Genomic DNA, 20,283 nt, shown 5'->3' with positions numbered 1-20,283 from the left:
CATGCAGAAGGTCTGATCTACTCTTCGACATCAGAGGGGAAGTACAGGTTCCTCCCAATTCCAGAGCCTCTGTCCTACGTCACCTATACCGAGCAATCAGAGCCTGAGTGAGCCACCTGGGGTCAGCGGTGGGGCCGGGTGAAGCCTCGGTGTCTGATGGATTTGGTCTTGAAAGGCAGTGGGGCCAGCATGGGCTCCTGGGAACAATGTCACCTGAGGGGTTGGCAAGTCTGAGGCGCGGGAGGCAGAGCAGAGCCTCCAGAGATCGTGCACCTGTGCTTCCTGTGCTGAATGCCACCAGAAGGGGTCGTGAGCTCTGAGGTGTCTGGATTTGGCCCTTTGGCAGCATTTGGGGTGGTGGTGGCTGGTGGCGGAGGCGTGAGGAATTGGAGGGCCAGGCCAGTTAGCAGGATGGGAAGCTCCAGGAGGCGGGAATGAATGGGCTGTGGGAAGCCCGTCTGAGCCCGAGCCAGGCCCTGCAGCCTCTGCCCTTGGATGTCACCTACCCTTCCAGTGTGCTGTGGACAGAACTGCTGCGGGCACTGCCCACCCGCGGTCCCCATTCCCCCAACTGTGACTCCAGGGCTCCTCCGCCTGTACCTCTGCCTCTGCTCTCGTCCCACGGCCCTTTCTCAACGCTGCAGCTCAGAGCTCTTTGCAAAGTAGCTCGGGGTCACAGTGAGGGTAAGGTCCCGTTGCCCTCACCTGGAGCAGCAGCCACGCCGGACCCCACTCTGCTCCCGCTCCTGAGGCGGGAGCCACCGAACGCTGTGGGCTGTCTGACCACGTGCCGCTGCTCCCCCAGACCCCGACCGTTGGAACCATTCCCTTCCTTGACCTCACTGTTCGTTATGACTTCCGGACTCTGCATCTACTAAGTCCCAGGGAAACGGAGGGTCCTGTCTGTTCTCTCTGGGGAACACAGCGCCCACCCGGCACAGCGCAGGGTATACACAGCAGGTGGCTGTTTTACAGCTCATGGGTGAACGGGTGGAGTGTCTTGTTTTCGCATTTTAGGGTGTTGGAGAATGTTTTCAGGTGAAAGAAGGGCACAAGAGAAATGTGGATGAGGAAAGCCATGGGAAAGTGAAGGGTCACGGGGACACCCATCCTTGTGGGCAGGGTGGACACCGTCAGGGGGAGCTATGAGGGAGGTGTGCCGGGGAAACGGCGCCACTGAGACCTGACCCCACACCATCATCTCCGTGTGTTCGTATCGCTTTCCTTGACTGAATGAGTCTGGGAAAAAAAGTCACTCACTCATCTGTTCACGTCCAACTTGTAGAAATACGATCTTACTTCCATCGAATTTGACAAAAGTAACAATCCTGCCCAGGGACAGGAGGACATTAACACTCACGCCTGGCCAAGCACCCCAGAGGCACTCATGTGGGGCCGGAAGGTGCACGGTTCGGTTCCCAGCTGCACACACAACCCTCGGAGCTTCCGGGAGTCACAGGAAATTTGACTCACATCCTGGGGTTGCCAGCTTTTTGTATTAAGGCCACCCCTGGCGTGCTGAGTAGAAGGCAAAATTCTCCCAGCATAGGGGCCTCTGCGTGGCTCAGTTAAGTGACCCACTCTTGATTTTGGCTCAGGTCGTGATCTCGTGGTTCGTGGGTTCGAGCCCCACGTGGGGCTCTGTGCTGACAGCGTGGAGCCTGTTTGGGATTCTACTAAGTAAAAACTTAAAAAAAAATTCTCCCAGCTTAGATACAGTTCAGGGCCCATGCTGGCTGAGGCCAACTCTGGGCCTGGTTCCCGGAGCTCTCGGAGGCCTGCCCTCTCCCGTCATGGCCACTTAGGGGTTTATGGCTGCCTTGGTCTGTTGCTGCTGTAAACAAACCCACCGTCCCCCTGGGAAGGACAATGAATGGTGCCCTCAGTGGTCTCTGCCAACCCCAGCTGTTTGGGAGACCTGCGTGGAGGCTGAGCCCCGGGACCACAAGACTCGGGAGCAAAAACAGCTTTATTCAGATCTGTGGTCAGTTACAAACTTGGTTTGTTTTTTGGTCACAGGCCCCAGAATGCCATTATTCTGAGTTCACATCAAAACACAAAGCTCAACATTTAGTTTGGAAACTTAAAAAAACCCCAAAACACCCAAAACAAAGGTTTGGTTTCAAATCGTCGTTGAGATGTTCTCTCTGGTGCGTCCCCTGTAAGATGAATGCATGTGCTTGAGACCCTGTGGGGATGACTTTCGACAGAGAACATGAAATTGTTGTGTAGTATGAACATTCACATGTCATCAAAAAGTTAGTGTCTTTGCACTCGATTTTACCGAAGGTACAAACAATGCCTTTGACCATCTTTGGTTGCAGCACCAGACGATGCCCAACTCCCATGGCCCAGCCACATCCCCTCTGCCCATGGGACAGGCGAGCCTGTCCCGGATGAGGCAGTGACGCTGGGCTGCCACCAAGCAACGTGCTTAATGGCTTGGGGGCCAGGAGGGAGCCGGAGGTGAAGCACTGTCCCACTGAGCATCTGTGCTCCTGGAGGATCTTTTCTTCTAGAAAGTGGAGCTGTAGGGCCCAGCCCCAGAATTGCTGGCAATGCGTGAAGAATGACCCTCACTTTGCCAAATGCGATGGCAAAATCTAGGTTTAGAGTTAGGAATCAGAGAACCATCCTCTAACTTTCTCAGGAACCTCTAGGGTTTTGGAATCTTCTCTGGAACCAGACACTGAGGGACCGTCCCGCTGTCGGCAGGGAGAGGAAAGGCACACCACCTTGCCAACCTTAAGGATGGCGAGGCCCCTCCTGGGCAGCACTGCCTCCCAGGCCTCACACAGCTAGACCCTGGGGCGTCAGGTTGGAGAAAGGCCTGGAGGCCCATTTCACTGCAGGGCCTGTGGCTGAGGGAAGCAGGGAGGACCGAGTGGCTGGGTCCGGCCCCGTCCTGTGACACTAACAGGCCCTTTGATGTCACTCCCTTCCTTCCTTGCCAAGTCTGGACCACACCCTTCCGGTTTCATCTCCTCTTACGCGTCGCATGGCTCCGTGGCTGCAGGAAAGTGGCCCCCTAGCTCGGAGGTGGCCTCTCAGGCTCGAGGGAGAGGCTGTGTGGCCCTCTTGCTGGCGGCCCTGCATCGGCACCCGGCCTGAGGTCAGAGATGGTGCAGCTTGCTGCGCTCGGTGAGCAGCGTCATGGCCACAGCGTAGAGGAGGTAGCCCAGCACGAGGAGCAGGGCGCAAGGGAGGGGCCCGATACAGAACAGGGAGGCCACGAAGAAGGCCAGAAGCAGCGAGAGCAGCGTCCGGTAGCTGCCCAGGAAGCGCAGGCTGAGCCGAGGGCCCCGGGGACGGCGGGCCGCACACCCTCGTGCCACCGGGCTCAGCAGGTGCCTGTCCGCCAGCCCAGGCTCCGTGAGGTGGTATCGACAAAAGCTGCCGAGGAAGTCGGCACGGGAACACAGGGCTGCCATCGGGCCTGCAAACTGGGCAGAGACAGAGGCACAGGGAGTGGGCGCGGGCAGGGCCGCACGCTGCCCCGGCCTCTCCCCGAGGGTGGCAGGACCAGAGGCGGGGGCGGCCCTCCCGCGTGCACTCACCCTGCGGTTGATGGCGGAGGACAGCCGGAAGAGCACGCGGACCAGGCTGGCGATCTCATAGCTCCGGATGGGCTGCAGCTCTGAGTCACCCTGGTACTCGATGTCAAACCTTCGCAGCCCATTGATGATCTAGAAGCAGCAAAGGAGGCGAGCCCCGGGTGAAACCTGGGCCGCGCGAGCAGCCCTGCCAACACACCTCTGCGACGCCTCCCAAGTGCGGTCTCCGCTGCCGGGCCTGCCGGGGCAACAGGGCTCGGAGGCTCGGCCAGCGGGAGCCACGGCCACGCCGCCAGGAGAGCGGAGCCCTCCGGGGTGTGGCCCTTACCTGGTACCGGCCCAGGGGCGTGAGGATGAGCCCGTCCTCCCCCACGACGCAGTCTGGGAGCTGCTTCTTCCCATTCTCATCTTGAGTTGTCCCCAAGGCAAGCGTGAGCTGGGTGAGCTGAGCCTCGCTGAGCTGTGAGGGAGGAAGCCCCGTGAGGAGGCAGTGCCGCTTCCTGCTACCTGCCTTCACTCTCGGGGTGAAGGGAGGAGACTGGCCCCCCTGGGCCTCTAACGGCGCCAGCAAGGGGACCCAGACGTGACATTGTGGGCACGGGCTGTATCTCCCACGGGCTGGGCAGGGGATGAGGGCCGCGGGACCGAACGCCAGGAAGGGGACAGCTCCCCCGGCTCGTACTCGGAACATCTGGCACAGGTACTCCAGGGCCTTCTCCAGGTACTCGTCTGTCTTGCGGACACTGTCCTGCCCCATCTCGTCCAGGTCGTTGGCTGCGTAGGAGCCGTTCGTGTCTGTGGAGCAGAAGCCCAGCCACGACAGAAAGGGGCGGCCGGCCGTGCTCTCCCCGCACTGGTCAGAGATGGACTTGGCAGTCTGCTTGGCCTGCGTGATGAGCTGAGCCAGGCGCAAGACCTGCGGGGCATGGGGGCAGGTCAGCCAGCTCGGGTGGTGCCACCGGACGCCACCCAGCCACCAACAGGCTGGCAGGCAGACCTGGGGGCCCCCAGCAGGCCAGGAGGAGGCCAGGGTCTTTCAAGACTAAGACGTGCATATTCTACATTTGTGTGTGTGTGTGTGTGTGTGTGTGTTTATTTCCTGTGGAGAGACACAGAGGCAGACTGTGAGCAGGGAAGGGGCAGAGAGAGAGAGGGAGACACAGAATCCAAAGCAGGCTCCGGGCTCCAGTTGTCAGCACAGAGCCCGATGTGGGGCTCGAACTCAGGAGCCCTGAGATCATGACCTGAATGAACCAAAGTCAGACACTTAACTCACTGAGCCACCAGGTGCCCCCAAGACGCCCATATTCTTCAACGTTTTTTTTTTTTTTTTTTTTTTTTTTTTTATTTATTTTTGGGACAGAGAGAGACAGAGCATGAACGGGGGAGGGGCAGAGAGAGAGGGAGACACAGAATCCGAAACAGGCTCCAGGCTCCGAGCCATCAGCCCAGAGCCCGACGCGGGGCTCGAACTCACGGACCGCGAGATCGTGACCTGGCTGAAGTCGGACGCTTAACCGACTGCGCCACCCAGGCGCCCCTAAGACGCCCATATTCTAAATGTGAAAACTTTCTAGCAAGTGCTGCCTTTATCATCAGAAAAAACGTAGACCGCACTGAAAAAAGAAAAAAAGCCAAGGTACAGCAGCGTCCACCAACACCCAACCTTCCTCCTTCCGTACAACACGTGTGCTCTCCCTGGCCCTGCTGTTGCCACGGCTTCGGGACGGCCGTGCGGCCTGGGGGAGCCCCAACTCACCAGCGTCCGGACCTCGGGCCCAAACATTGGGGTGTACTTGCAGTCCTGGCCCTCCAGGCTGTAAACGTGGCTCTTCACCTTGAAGGAGGCGTCTGTGACGGCTGGGGGCCACGAGGACAGGAAGCTGCCGGTGAAAGTGGGAGCTGTGAAGAGTCGGTGCTGGCGGTGTGGGATGACGAGTTCTGGCTCCAGGAACAGCTGTTCCCCTGGAAAGCAGAACCCGACTCTGGCTTCAGCTTCCATGGCACCAAACAGCCAGCAGCCGCTGGCTGGCTTCCTGGGTGCCGCTGAGGCTTCCGAGGGATAGGGACCGAGTGGCACAGGGGCCCAACTCCTAATGTTCCTGGAGCCCCCACCAGTCTCAACAGGAAGGCCGACATGCACAAAAGAAAACCAGAGAAGCTAACACCCGATAAAGCCATCTAAGACACGACACGGGCCAAGACTGCTTTCTGATGCCACCAAGAGTCACCAGGGAGACACAGCTCTGAGCTCTGCTTCCCCCGCCCAGCACCCCCACAGCTCCTGCCTGGCACGCGTGCCACAGGGAAGGCAGGATGCCGCTAGGCTCCGACGTCCACCCCGCCACCGTGTACCAGGAGTCCCCGTGGCACCTCTGCCAGCCCACCCCGAGCCCATGAGGCACATGCAGGGTCCGTGGGTCCCTCTCTAAGTGCTGCTTCCCTCTGGCTAAGGGCTTACCTTTCTGGATCATTTCAGCCAGGTTGGGCTGGGCAAAGACTTTGGCCACTCGGAATACCATGAGCGCGTTCTTGGGGCTGACCAGGTCGGTGCGGAGCGCGCGGCTCAGGAAGCCCACAAAAAGCTTGGTGTACATCAGCAGATTCTCCTGCACAAAGGGTGCCCTGGGGACCAGGCAGTGCATCAGGGCCCAGAACTCCCACTGGAGGCAGGACTACACCAGTCTATGCCCCCGCCTCACTAGCGCTCTCTTCCTTGGGTTCCAGGTTCTCCCCTGCCACGACCTCATCGTGGCCGAGGGACCAGGGGTGGGGGCGAGGGAGGAGGCACAAGGGAGGCAGGGAAGACCTAGGCCTCCTATAGACGGCACAATCCTCTGTAGGATGCGGCCCTTCCCGAGAGGGCCAAAGCCTCCGCAGCAGAGGCTGGCCTGGGCACCAGAAGGAGCACAAGGAAGGCAGTCGTGGAGAGGAGGCGCTGGCGGAGGCTGGGGGGTTGGCCGTGAGGGGGGGAGGGGAGGCGGTGGTGGCTGCTATGCAGAACGCTAGTAAAGACGGGTCGAGGGGTGCTTGGGGGCGAGTGCAAACATACATCTGAGGGGAGACAGTCAACGGCAAGGGGACAGCACAGAGGAGTCACCAGCTGTTTCTGTGGGAGATCAAGCCCAGGGCCCAGACAACAAAGCACAGTCAAGGAGGGAGGGGCCTGTGCCCCACCTGGAAGCAGGTCCCCCTAGGGAGGACAACGGGCCGGGGCTCACCATCTCTCCGACACACACCGGGCCTGGCAGTCGCTGCTCTGAGCCTGCTTCTCAGGTGCATACCTCCAGGGCTGTAGGTAGCTCAGCCACATCTCCAGGACCTGGTGGGACACGTGTGCCCTGAGGGCCTGGAGGCTGGCATTCTGCTGGGCTGTGGGGCTGGGGCTTTGGTCCAGATCCTTGGGTGGCCTGGAGCTCGGCTCCCGGCAGGCAGCTCAGGTGAGGAGGGGGTGATCCTAACCGTGGGGCTTCGGTTCTCCTGGAGGCGTTACCACGTTCTCTTCCCACCCGCCACTCCGAGAGGGAGCAGGAGGGAACTCCGCATCCCCTATGATGTTTCTTTTTTCATCTTTAATTAAAATGATTTTTTTAATCTGCAGATAGCTGACACACAACGTTACATGAATTTTAACCCTTGTGCCAGCCCTTCGGAAGCGAGTGTGGAACGTGTGGAACACAGGAGTGCTTTCCCCAGCTGAGGGAGCCTGTGCGGCTCAGTGGGGCTGGGAACCCACCCAGCGTGGACCCACTGGGTTCCAGGTCAGGGCAGACAGCTTTTCTGTACCTGGGGGTTGGCTCTGAAAACTCAAATGAGCAGAACAATGTGACCCACCAATGTGACCCTCTGCGGCAATAGCTGATTCCTTCCTGCATCCGCCCCACGGGACCTCCCTCATCAAGCACAGAGGGCAAAGACAAAGAAAGCAAGATGGGGCTGACACTCACGGCTCTGAAGGACGCATCCAGGGGCCAGTGGCCAAAGCAGTGCTGCAGGAAAAGGTAGAGTTTCTGCTGGACAAACCTCGGGACGGCGGCCCTGCAGGGGAGGGGAGGTGAGGAGAGGGTCCCCTCATAGGTGAGCCAAGTGGCTCCCGGTTCCAAGGGCCAGCTCTGCCGGGGTGAACACTGGGCACCCCTGAAGGTAAGGCCTCCTATTTTGGGCCCCATTTTTCACAAAGAAACCAAAGTTCAGAGAGATTAGGGAATGTCCCAAGGACACACAGCACACAAGCGGTTGACCTAGTATGGCTCCTGTGACCACCTCTGCTTGGGTCACCACACACAAGTCACCTGCTCTGCTGGACCCAGTTGGCCTAGGAGTCAGGCCACCATCCTGGCCCTTTTGACAGAAGGACTGGCGGAGCAGAGAAGAAGAGGAGGGGGAGGGTGCAGCATAGAGCTCAGTCTCCCATGATAAATGAGCCACTTTGCAGTGAAGGCACTCCCAGCCCATCGGCTTTCCTGGGCATTCTGAGTGCGGTCAATGTAGATCTTCCACTCTGCCCACACTGGGGAGGGGACAAGACAGGGCAACAAGATGGGGCCTCTTTCTGGCCAGCCTGGCTCTTTCTACTGAAGACGGCAGGCCTGGAAGGAAAGGCCGTGGCAGCCAGGCAGCCCCCACCCGCCTGTGGAGCCAGAGGAGGGGTCGGGAAACAGACCCCGGAGGGGTCAAGGTGATTTCCCACCTGCCCCACCCTGCAGACGCCTCACAGGCCGACCCCATGCCCTAAGGATAGGTTACTGTGGGCAACGAGTATGTGCAGTAGGAGGCAGTGGCAGCCAGGGACACGGGAGCCCTGTGCATGCCCTGTACCCACCGTTTGAACTCCTCCAGGGGACTGGTGGCGTGAGAGTGGGTGGAGGGAGAGACCTGCTCAGGCTTCAGGCTGTTGGAAAAGGCGTGCAGATGCTTTAGCAGCAGGCGCACCACCAACACGTGCTCCTCCGTGGGTGTGAACGACTCCTGAGGTTGAGGGGGAGCTGTGTCAGGACCCAGACTGGTCCCAGGGTGGGGCCCCCAGGCCTGGCCATGTATGTCCCGCCCAGGACCACTTCTCCCCGACAGGATGTGTGGGCCACCCACAGGGCCCTCCCTGGGCCTGGCACGCAGCAGATAGGCCTCGCATGCCAGCTCTGAGACCTGCTAAGAGCACGCAAGACAGGGCGGGACGGCTTTGCTAAAGCAGACCTGAATGCTTCCCTGTGTGCTTCCAACCCCTTCTTTTACCCTCTGTGGTTGACTCGGGTCATTGCTGCCCGGCCAAGTCCTCAGGGGTCCCCCCCAACTCCTGGCCAGCCAGAGGAGGAGCAGGGGGCGAGGCAGGCCAGTATCCCACCCTGGATCCGGACTCAGGGTCTCCTGCCTGCCTCCCAGGTATATAAAGACAGCTCGCTGGGGCCCATGGCTTCCCTTTTCAGGGAGAAACACTCCCAAATTCCTTCTCCTGCTGTAACCCTCACCCTTCCATCCACTTCCTGTCCTGGACACAGCCAGCTGGAGGCTTGGCGCAGGGTGGCCCTTCCTCCATTGCTAACAGCCCTGCCGTCAGCACAAGACAAGAGCGCTTTCTATCTTGTCAGGTGAAATTCTCATTCACAAGATTCAGGTAGGATCTTTAAGACCCAGCCCCGAGAGGAAAGCCTGTCTGCTGGCTCTTCTGTGACGGAATACAGGATGGAGTCTCCAGAGTGGCAGAGGATGGCACCGGCAGGATACGCTGCCTCCGGCTCCCAGCTCTGGGGTGCCCAGACGCGCTCCTCTCCCCACACTCACCCCCCAGGCCTCTGGGACCTCCACAACCTCGATAGAGCTTTTGGCAGCCTAGTCCAAATCCTGAGCAATGTTGAGGCTGGCACAAGCCGTGCCTCCTGGCACAGCCCGGGCACCCAGTCACAGCCCCACCACTGCCCGCGGCACTGCCTTCTCCGCTCTCCTTGCCATGGATCTGTCTCCACAGGCCTAGGCAACACACCACACGACTCGATATGACTGCGGGGGAAGCTACGGGGCTTCAGGAGGAGATTTTCTTCTGCTTATCTGTAAGCTTAAGCGATGAACTTGCATCATTTGAACAACAAAAAAAACGTAAGATATTTTCACAGTAACGGAGGATCAGAGGGCACTGTTGCCAGGCTGTAACTCCCCCCAGGAGCCTCCCCCTTTCTCATTCCTGGCCCCTCGCCGACCCACCCACCATCTCCCTAGCGGAGGACAGAGCGTTTGCACTGAACCGGGAAGCTCCTTGGGCTATCTTCCCTCTGGACAGAAGCCAAACCTTTCTTCTCACCGCCCCCCCCCCCCCCCCCCCCTTCGAGAGCCAAATCCCCACAGGAATCCAGCCACCGCTGCTGTAAGTGGGCCTCCTCCACCCGCATGGCCGTTAGGGACACTTTCCCAAAGCCAGTGGCATTTCTCACTGGGCCCAGCCCTTCTCAGCTCAGCAACCCTTCCCATGGTGGGTGGGGGGAGGGCTCTTACCCCTCCTGCTGTGCACATTTCTCCAGGGACGCTGCTCTTGGCCAAGTGAGCCCTTCCCCAACACATGCTGGAGTGGTACCATTTCTGTGCTAAACCCGCCCCTGCTGGCCCTTCTGGATCATTCTCTTCCCTCTTCCCTGTGGCTGCTGCTTCTGAGTGGGAACCCTGTGTGCACTCACCACCCCATCCCAGCAAACGTGATTTCTTACCGTGTGCTCAAATATCAGGTTAAATGTGGTGTGCTCCCACTGAGGGGGAACTGGACAGAACCCTGGCCTCGGGCATGGGATCTAGATGCATGCTTTCTGCCCAAACTTCCTGACATTCATCTCATGAATCCATGAACTACCAGACTCCATCTGCCCTCTAACAGCCTGTAGTCCTGCACTCCATCTACCGACCTCAAGACTTCAAATCCGTCCACACTGATCATCTCTGCCTAAAGCAGACCAGTCTCCATGAGGCCCTCTCTGGCTCTCGCCTACCTCTGTGGGAGCACAAAAGTCCACAAGAGGCCAGGCCCCAGCATGCTCAAGGACCAACAGCCTCTCCAGGCTAGGGGACGAAGCCCTCGTCCTCCCTGCCCCTTGGCCTCACACAGGCTTGGGATTGACAGACCATGCCACCATGAGCCTTGGGCTTCCCTGGGCTCAGTCAGTTCCTAGGTACCAGGCCCGCAAAGCCAGGTGAGTCAGGCCACTGCGAAGGCCACACTGTTTCCGCTCCCTCAACCCAGGGCCAAGCACAGAAGCCACCAACTCCCAAGAGCCTACCACATTCCAACTGGCTTGGGGCTTGGCCAGGCAGATCTGGTGGCCCCACACCCCAAACCCGGGCTAGTCTACCAAGCTGAGGGCTGAGCCAGGCTAAAGACGGATGCCTGCCACCATCCCCAACACACACTGGCCTCACTCTGCTTGGAATTGGCCTGAATCACCCCAGTGGGTCCCCGGCCGGACCCTCGCTTTACCACTGCACTGCCATGCGCTCCATGGCTCACACCACAGGGCAGGGGTGAAACAAAACAATATGAGAGCGGCCAGTACTTGGTAGGCGTGGAGGGCCTGGAGGCTGGGTTGGGCAGGGCTGTGGAGGGCGCTGGAGACACTGAGTCGGTAGTGCAGAACCTCCAGCTGAGAGACAACAAAACAGAGAAGCCAAGAACAGGCAGGGAGGGCAGAGGACAGGGCAGGGGACAGGAGGGGAGAGACCGGGGAGGGGACAGCAGGGAGAGAAAGACAAAAGTGAGCCCAGAAGTAAGGAGAGAAAACAAAAAACAAAAACAAAAACAAAAGCACGTCAGTGACAATCCAAACAATCACAGCCCAGCAGCCTCAGACCAATGGGACACCACCCTCTCAGCCGCCCAGACGGAGCCCTTCCTGGTGGGCAGACTAGAGCCAGGCCCAAGGGGTGCTCTTCCACCTGCCAGGCAGAGGGACAGACAGACCCTCAAGGTCACTTGGGCAGCCTCCTTCATGTCTCTGGGGCCTGAAGTTCTCTCCAGCTCCCTGAGGTCAGCCTGACTCACTTTCCTTCCAGAGGGTCCTGCCCTCCCCCAACCCTGAATGCTCCGTGTGCAGTGTGTGCACACTGGAGCCCACCAGGATCCCAGGAGTCTTGCTGGGACACACTGATGGCCACCGAGGCCCTGAAGGCCCTGAGGCTCAGAAGAGAAATTTTTGAGGAGCTAGTTCCAGATGGAGACCTCTTTGCTCAAGAAAGAAAAATTTGTAACTTATTGGACTTCTCTGTGTTGTCCCAAGAAGAAATTTACCAAACTGATATATGATGAGATCAGTTCCTAGGTGTCAAAGATCCAATCAGCGACCCCTCCTGAATGGGGCTGATTCCCAGGGTGGCACAGAGGCAAGCAAGGTTTAGCTCACCAGGCCTGACACCTTCCACATCCCACATTCCCGAAATCGTTAAAGGTAACGTGAACACTCATGGGTTCGAATCCTGGGAGACCCACCTCTCGTACCTCACCAGGACTCCCCGACTCCAGACACACAGAGCCCTCCGTCAGTCCCGACGGGCCCCAGGAATCTGGTCATGGCCACACACACCCAGAGGCAGCTGGAACCCTGAGGCTGGGACAGCCTGGGCCATGGGGGATGACAGCAGAGCTGGCTTAAGCTGTCCACCCCCACCCCACCTCTGCCCTGCCCCGCTGCAGCGACAAGGCCTGCTAAAGCAGTCCCCTTTAGCCAAGCACAACCCAGAGCCGGCCCTGGCACACATCCTGCCCTGGGAGGGCCATGCCTCCCACCGCGTACCATGCTTCACACGGGAGAGGTCAGAACGCATGTGCCAGACCTTGAGGAGACAGGCACAGCCACAGACGCGCAGAGCAGGGGCAGGAAGCAGCACAGCAAGGAGGTGTCTGCCCTTCATGGCCTTCCTCTGGGCCAGACCCGGGCTCAGCGACAGCTCTCAGTGAGGAATCAGGGAGCACACGGTTCCCCTGTTGGGGGTCTGCCCAGCCTGCAGGAACACAGTGCAGGCCCCACAGTGTCCTGCAGGAATATGCGGTCTTTACCGACCATCTGACTCTCCTGAAGCCCTCCCTGCCCAGTAAGCTGAGGCAGAGCAGAGGCCCGGGCTGTAAGGAGCGAGCATACACTCTGGACCCAGGCTAGGCATGGAAGCACCATGGGACCTCTCAGAGCTGCGTTTCCTGCATCTTTCACATCAGGAAAACTGACCCCAAGGCTAGGATTTCCAAACGGCACAGCACAGGCCTGGGCAAATGGTAAGGAGCCTCAGGTGAAGCAGACCTCCATGGCTGTCCTTCTCCCCTTCCCACACACCAGGTTTTCTTAGGTTTTGCTTTCAGCCTCAATGGGAGGCAAAGACAAATAGGAAGCAAAACAAAACAAAACAAAACACCTCAATGGGTACCTGGTGGGGGCTTCCCAGTCGCCCCCTGACTACCAGTCATTCTGAGCAGCTCTCCCCCGCCCTGTGATCTGGCCAAGAGGAAGCAAACGTGAGGAAGAAGGGGAAGGCTCCCCTGCTCCGGCAGGGACGGCCCACCCTCCTCCCTCGTATAGGGCTCGGGATCCTCACAGGAGACAACCTAGAGGACCTCTGTGACTGGCAGATCTGCTAAAAATGACAGTGAATGTGCTCCCACTGGCTCAGAAGACAGAACGAGCAGATGGGAAGGCAATGCAGCAAAGCAGCCCCTGCCTCTGCAAAAGCCACATGCACAGGGGCTGAGTGAGCCCCCAGGGCCCTAGGGGGAAGCCTGGCCCCTGACCCCCGTGCACCAGCCAGGAACATGCAGCCAGTCCACTGTGGAAGCAGCAATGGCAGTGCAAGCACTTAGTAACGCGAGAGGCCCAAGACAGAGTTCTGGCTTTCCCTCTGTTCCCTGTGATGTCAAGGAGAGATTTGGGTCACTCTGCACTTTAAGAGAGCAGTGGTTGGGGGCTGCTCCCCAAATGGGTACTCAGAAGGGCAGCAGGGAAGCAGAACTGGTTGCCAACACTTTGCAGAACCACCACCACTTGCTGGAATCACAGAGGGAAGGTCACAGGCCACTCTCGTGAATTTTAGCCTATAGAGTGTTAATTCGTAAGGAATCTCTCAAGAATTCTGTCTGGCGTTGACAAAAGCAAAGTCTGAGGAGCAAACACAGAAGTGCACAGAAGCCACAGATCACACAGTTGGTTACAGGCCCCAGTTCGCACGTTTCAGGCTGTTTCATGGAGCGTGAACCTAGGTGCCCACCCTGCCTAATAAGAGGCGAACAGAGCTGTTGTACTCTGACGAGTCCAGTAGGCTGCCGGCCCTGGGAACGTCCCAGGGACACAGCTGCCTCCACGCCTCCGCAAATGAGCATGCTGCCCTGTGAGGGAAGAGAAGGGAAGAAGAGGAGGAGACAGGCCAGGCTGCATGCAGGGAGGCATCAGCTCCCACCCACTGCAGAAAGGGCTGCCTGCCAATGCTCTGGAGGAGGTGGAAGGCAGTATGGGCACCAAGGTGAGCGAAGTCGGCCGGGTGCCACCTCAGCAGGAAAGCAGGACACGCTGTGACAGCAGAGGGAACAGGCCCGGATGTGACTCCCAGAGGCATCCGCAGCTCTCCTGGCCCCAGAGCACGAGCACCACAACCTCAGCCATTCCGGCTGCCAGGGAGGGGGCTCTGGAAGTAGCATGGGGAGGACCCCAGAGAGGACAGGCCTCCAGCCCGCAGGGTGCAAGCCCACCACAGAATGAAACCCACCTGCCGTCCGGCATCAGAGTAAGGGGTGATGGTGAGTTTCTGCTTCCCACCATCCAGCCCTTGACAACGAGCTGAGATCAAGGACAAGAAGCAGCAGGTGGACCAGGCACACCAGGGCCAGAGCAGAGGGGATGAAAAAGTGTGGAACCTACCTTGGCGTGAGGGGACTGCATTTTTTGGTACATCTCCAAGGAATAATGATGAAGCCACATTTCAACAAAAACCTGCAAGAGAGCACTGGATGGTCAAATGGTTTCCATCTAAGGTATCACAGCCATTCCAAGGGCAGTTCTTTTCAACCAACGGTGTTGGGAAAACTGGATATCTACACGCAAAAGAATAAAGCTGGACCTTTACTTCACACCACGAATAATAAATAACTCAGAACGGATGAAAGGCATACATGTAAGAGCTAAGACTTAAAACTCTTAGCAAAAACTGTGGGCAGAAAGCTTCAGGACACTGGACTGGGCTATGATTTCTAGCTCTAAAAGCACAGGCAACAAAAGAAACCAGACAAATTGGACTTCATGAAAATTCAAAAATATTTTGCACGTCAGAAGACATTATCCACAGAAAAAGGTCACCCACAGGATGGGGGAAAGTATTTCCAAATCGTGTATGTGATAAACAATGGATACCCGGAATATAAAGACAACTCCTAAAACTCAACCACAAAAAAATAAAGCCACTCAATTAAAAAATGGGCAAAGGACTTGAATAGACACTTTGCCAAAGACGTACCAATGGCCGATAAGGACACGAATAGATACTCAAATCATCAACCATGAGGGAGGTGCAAATCAAAACCACAGGGAGACACCACCTCACATCCATGAGGATGGCTATACTAAAAGACAGAAAATGATGGGCCTTGGTAAGGTCGTGCACCGCTGACAGGAATATAAAATGGTACAGCCACTGTGGAAAATGGTATGGCGGCTCCTTAAAGTATTAAATAGAACTATCATATGACCCAGCAATTCCCCTTCAGGATATATACCCCAAAGAACCGAAATCAGAGTCTCCAAGAGATATTTGTACATCCATGTAGAAACAGCTATTCACCATAGCTAAAATGTGCTAACAACCCAAGTGGCCATCCATAGATGAACAGAAACACAAAAAGGGGAATATCCACATGACAGAACATTATTGAACTTTGGGGCACCTGTGTGGCTCAGTTGGTTAAGCATTGGACTCTTGATTTCGGCTCAGGTCATGATCTCACGAATCATGAGATCAAGCCCTGTGTCAGGCTCTGCGCTGAGAACGGGGCCTGCTTAAGATTCTCTCTTGCGCCCCCTCTGCCCCTTTCCCCTGCTCGTGTGCATGCGCTCTCTCCCTAAAATAAAACAAACAAACAAAACCAAACAACAACAACAAAAACGCTACTGGGGCAGGGGTTTAATATCCAAATGATGGTGATCACAGGAAACATCTCCAGCAACGTGGGAACAGGTTGAAAATGTCGAAGGCGGGGAAAGCTTTTACACGGATCCAATGGAAACTGAGCAGCGCTCATATTACCATGAGAAAGACAAAAGTCTTTGGAAAGGGGACGCTGGGATGAAAAATACTGCCAATGACATACAGGTTAGACACATGGGCACGTTTCTTCTAGTCTGACTTCCCACACGCCACAGCAGGAGAACACCAACAATTCAGAACCACTTTCAGGCTGAGGACAGTCTTTAGGCCTCTGCCCCTGGGGGTGGAAGGTGGCCAGGCAGTTTATTTTGAAACAGAAGATGAGAAGAGCCTCCTCGCGCTCACCTGAAGCAGAGTTTCTGACCTCCAGATCTCATGGGAGGCAGGGTCTGCATTCACAGATGTCTGATGAGAGATGTGTCGCTTTAGGAGGCTGGTGTGGTGGAGGCCATAAGAAGCGAAGGGCATGGTTGGTGTTCTGAGGGAGACACAGGAAAAGGCCTTCGTTAGGGGATCCTGCTGGCACAACCGGGGGCAATCTCAACATCAACATCACTGGCAACAGTAACCATTACCACTTGTTGAATCATAGAACGACCCCCAAATCCATACAAATCCATATCGATACACACAATCAACAGACAGGAAGAAAAGTCTTTCCTACCACAGAATGCCCACTGATAACTATAGGATGAAACCAGACAGCTATCATCTGGCAACCAACCAATTAATAACTGATTTGGCTGACGATCGTCAAGGGACACGAACACCACTGATAATTACAGAGTCTCAGTAGATCTTCCCAACAAATCCCTTTTGCTAATTAATTTAGGCACAAAGGACCCATTTAATTTTATGGTAGGAAAACCTGGCCAACACGCCCTTGGCCCAGCGATCAAGACAATGTTGCAAGCACACAGACTCCACGGGCTGCTGGGTCTAATCACTAGGAAATACCAGAGAACTTAAGATAAGGGCATTCTGCACACCTCCAGGCTGCACGCTTCAAAGGTGTTGAGGTCAGGAAACAGGGAAAGACTGAGAGAGTGTTCCAGACTGGAGGGGGACCAGAGCCAACCACACACAGAGAGTGACCCTCCCCCAGATCCCAGCCAGGTAGCAAACATTAGTGGGGTAGACAGTGCAGCCCGAATGGGGTTTGAGAATTAGATGGCAGCCGGGTAGCAATATCAATTCCCTGACTTGGATAGAAGTGCAGGAGGCTGTGTAGGAGAATGCACTGGCTCTTAGGAAATACACTCCAAGACATTAAGAGGGAACAGGCATTGTATTTATAACTTACTCAAATGGCTCAGAAAAAACACATACAGATAAAGAATGAAATGATTCAGAAACGTAGGTGAAGGACTTAAAAGTTTTTTGTTATTGTGGCAAGTTTTCTGTAAGTCTGAAATTCTATGTTAAAACAAGCCAACAAAATCGGGCCCAGAGAACAGCTGGGCAGCTGAAACCTGCCTCTGAGAGGGTGTGAACCTGGCCAGCCCTGGTCCTTCTTGGCCGCAGCATTACTGATGCCGGGGCAGCCTCTCCCCACCTCCGTGCCCCCACCTCCTCTTTTCAATCCCCCCTCCTTGGGCACATCTGTGCACACATGTGAGTTCTGGGTCACAGCACGGCACATGTCAGCAGATGTGGGGTGGGCCTGAACCTGCCTCCCAGGGAAGAAGGTACACCAGCAAGACTGAGGAGGGTGAGGAGCACAGCTGGCAGCTCCCAGGTCAGGAGCGTCTCCTGGGGAGAGGCGGCCAATGAGCCACTGGCTAAATGCACCCCGCCAAGGCCTCAGTTCACCCTCGAGTTGAGGCTGGCTCTACACTCCCGTCCTGCACGGTCTAGCCACAGCCCAGCCTTGGACTGGCACGAAAGGCTTTTTGCCCCAGGGCCTCTGGCTCAGGCCAAGACCTGGTCCTGCAGCCTACACACATTCTTCCTGTTCTTATTCCTCCACACGTCAGCCCTGCTGTGGCCTGCCCACAGCCCCTTTCTCTCCAGCACCACCTGCCTAGTGCCATCAATCGGCCCTGGCAACACACCGCTTCGGTGTGGGGCTTGGATGCACATGTGGGGAGGGCTGCTGTGGGCAGAACACAGCCCACTCCCAGACCAAAGCCAGCCCTCGTCCTTGTGGCCACAGGACCTAATCACTGAAAACCCACACAGATGTCCTCCTTTACCCTCCTCTCCAGTCTGGGCTAGGGTAGCTGGGGTTGAGATCTCAGGCATAAGAAAAGTTGGGACACCATGAACAAAGAGTGGCACTACTGTCCCTATGAGCAATGCCTGCTGACCAGACCACCCCCTCATGGAAGAACCAGGCCTTAAAGGCTAGCCACAGGGCTGGGCCACCCCAGGCCAAGGGCCAGGGCAACCAGAGAGCCTTACCTGGGAGCGGGTGAGGGGTTGGGCCCCCCAGGACTGGAGGAGAGTGCGGGGAGCACACTGCCTTCTGTGGGCAGGAACCATGACAGGTATCTGTCCACGAGGATGAAATAGGCACAGTCTGAAGTTCGTATGTGGAGAGTCCCAGGGAGTGGCTGGAAAAGCAAATCTGCATTGGTGTGTAGCTCTGGGTGCCACCCTGGCTGCTAACCCCAGCAACCGCAGGGCTCAAATCACTGCACATGAGCCCTGGGACATGGGCCATATCCCAAGGGCCCGAACGCAAGCACCGTGGGCAGTGCCAGGAGCAAAGTTCCCACCACAGGGGGCTAGACCCCACAGTCCTTTTCGGCACATGGGAAGATGATGTACAGCAAACTTCCTGGGCACCTCTGCCCTGCGCCCATGCCCAGTAAGCACTTCCTGTGGGAAGCCTTCCCGACTACCACTCGAGGCACCCAGGTCACCCCACATGACCTGTCAAATCCGCCCACCAGCCTGTCATCCTCACTAAGTGAGAATGGCCTGAAGGGCGAAGGCTGGAGGAGGATGCAAAGGAGGAGCTGGAGAGGGAAGAGAAAGAAAGTCCTAGGCCACAGCCCCCACCCTTCATGGGGGCTTTGGTAAAGAGCTGCTTAGGGGCATCCCTTTCGTACCTTTTGAGTGATGAGGCTCAAAGCAAAGAAGAACATGTAGTACTCGAACGGATCTGATGGCAGTGTCAGGGGGCAAACAGGCAGGGGTTGTTGGACCACCCTCAGCATTACGTCTTGGCCACCCATGGCCTCCCCACCCCTGGGGGACTGACAAAGGATACTGAGGGCCAGGTTCAGGCCGAGGCCCCCCGTCGGGGGGAACTGGACCTTGTTGTGGTACAGGGGGCTGTCGGGGAGCACGCGCTCCTGGATGGATGCCTTCACGGGGCCCTGCGGAGAGAGCGTGTTGGGCTTGTGGACAGGCTCTGGCAGGGCGCCCCATGCAGTGCAGCCTTTGGGAGGGGTGCGGTGGAGGCCACAGGCACTCAGACCCTGCCTGGGGGAGTGGTGCCGTCCTCTGGGTAGCACCAGAGCAAGAGGGCCTCCACTCAGAATTGTTCACGCCATCCTCAGGAACACCCGCAAACAGCAAGGGCAGCAGCTGTTTGAGTTTCTGAGCCTTGTCAAGCACTTGACGTTCCCCGTCTTCTTTGCTCCTCAAACCCCCTGAACAAGTCATCCCTTAATTCTGCCCCCTGGACCGGAGACTCAGAAAAACAGCAACTGGTCACAAGGCCCTGCCTGCCACTCAGCCAGGTACAAACCAGGAGTGTGGCGCCTTCCCCATGGGCAGAGTTTGGAATGATCTTTAAAAAAAGTAACCACTGAAGTTCTATGTGCCACGCCCCCTGGGCCCTGAGCAGACACCATGGTGCCGTGCCCACTGACGCAGCCCCTCAAGCCCTGCCCGCCTCCCCCACGGCCGCAGCCGCTGTGCAGGGTGCTCTGCCCGAGCACGGCTCTCACCCCACGGCTTACTTACAGGCAGGTAGGAAACCGGAAAGTCAAACTTATAGTCTTCGGCCTGGAGCTTATAAACCAACTTCATCATTGGGCCACTGGAGATGAAATTAAAACAACAAAAACAGGGCAATGAACTGCAAACCATCTTGCTTTGACGGTTTCTGAGTTTTGAGAAATTCAGTGCTTCAAGAATGGGACCACCATGAGAAAACACCCGGCCCCTCTCAGGTGACAAACCTACCTACCCGGGGTCTAGAAACTCCATTGCAATGCTGTACTCCACAGGGCTCACTCGCCCCTGTAAGCAGCGGAGGTTCCAGCCAACGAGGACACCGTCCAGGCTGCCGAAAATGCTCTCTACCAGCCACGGGAAGATGGCGTGCAGCTCCTGAAATGGGTGTGCAGGGGAGGCTGCGGGCAGGCTTGCTGAGGACCGGTGCCCACTGCCGGGCTCCATGCCACGTGAGCCTCCCACCCAGACCAGCCCCGTGCCACAAACTGCCACCTTGTTCATGGAGCGTGAACACATGAACTGGAAATTTCTGGAGTGACTGACCACCCCTGATGACATTCCTGTGATCATCGGTGAGAATCCCTGTCCAGGTCAGCTGCCTGGGCTTACGCTACTATTTGATAATTCTGGGTGTGATTTAAATGTATCTTTTCAGTATTTTCATCAGGGT

General features: G+C 57.1%; 1 protein-coding gene across 8 annotated transcripts in view; it reads right to left on the bottom strand.

The window, feature by feature from the left end:
* Window positions 1-1,951: 1,951 nt before the first annotated feature.
* The window catches only part of LOC144612675 (sphingomyelin phosphodiesterase 4), a 22,937-nt gene continuing 4,605 nt past the window's right edge, over window positions 1,952-20,283 (bottom strand). For 4 of the 8 annotated variants that reach the window (XM_078435505.2, XM_081790758.1, XM_081790760.1 and 1 more), the window contains exons 4-20: window positions 19,846-19,988; window positions 19,620-19,695; window positions 18,919-19,027; window positions 18,758-18,810; window positions 18,105-18,256; window positions 16,047-16,179; window positions 14,423-14,494; window positions 11,084-11,170; window positions 8,377-8,522; window positions 7,502-7,592; window positions 6,776-6,876; window positions 6,016-6,179; window positions 5,314-5,519; window positions 4,237-4,470; window positions 3,883-4,014; window positions 3,558-3,686; window positions 1,952-3,443 (exon numbers count right to left, since the gene is read on the bottom strand). In XM_078435505.2, the coding sequence (XP_078291631.2) occupies window positions 3,114-3,443; window positions 3,558-3,686; window positions 3,883-4,014; window positions 4,237-4,470; window positions 5,314-5,519; window positions 6,016-6,179; window positions 6,776-6,876; window positions 7,502-7,592; window positions 8,377-8,522; window positions 11,084-11,170; window positions 14,423-14,494; window positions 16,047-16,179; window positions 18,105-18,256; window positions 18,758-18,810; window positions 18,919-19,027; window positions 19,620-19,695; window positions 19,846-19,988 (2,358 nt within the window). In that variant the 3' untranslated portion in view covers window positions 1,952-3,113. Of the gene's footprint in view, window positions 3,444-3,557; window positions 3,793-3,882; window positions 4,015-4,236; window positions 4,471-5,313; window positions 5,520-6,015; window positions 6,180-6,775; window positions 6,877-7,501; window positions 7,593-8,376; window positions 8,523-11,083; window positions 11,171-14,422; window positions 14,495-16,046; window positions 16,180-18,104; window positions 18,257-18,757; window positions 18,811-18,918; window positions 19,028-19,619; window positions 19,696-19,841; window positions 19,989-20,283 lie in introns of those variants that run through there. The other 4 variants (XM_078435506.2, XM_081790759.1, XM_081790761.1 and 1 more) reach the window with 3 other exon arrangements.

This window comes from Panthera onca, chromosome D3 (assembly GCF_046562875.1).
Source record: "Panthera onca isolate mPanOnc1 chromosome D3, mPanOnc1 haplotype 2, whole genome shotgun sequence".
NCBI classification, from domain to species: domain Eukaryota; kingdom Metazoa; phylum Chordata; class Mammalia; order Carnivora; family Felidae; genus Panthera; species Panthera onca.
The sequence above is the reverse complement of the archived record's forward strand: the minus strand, read 5'-3'. Positions and strand labels throughout refer to the sequence as shown.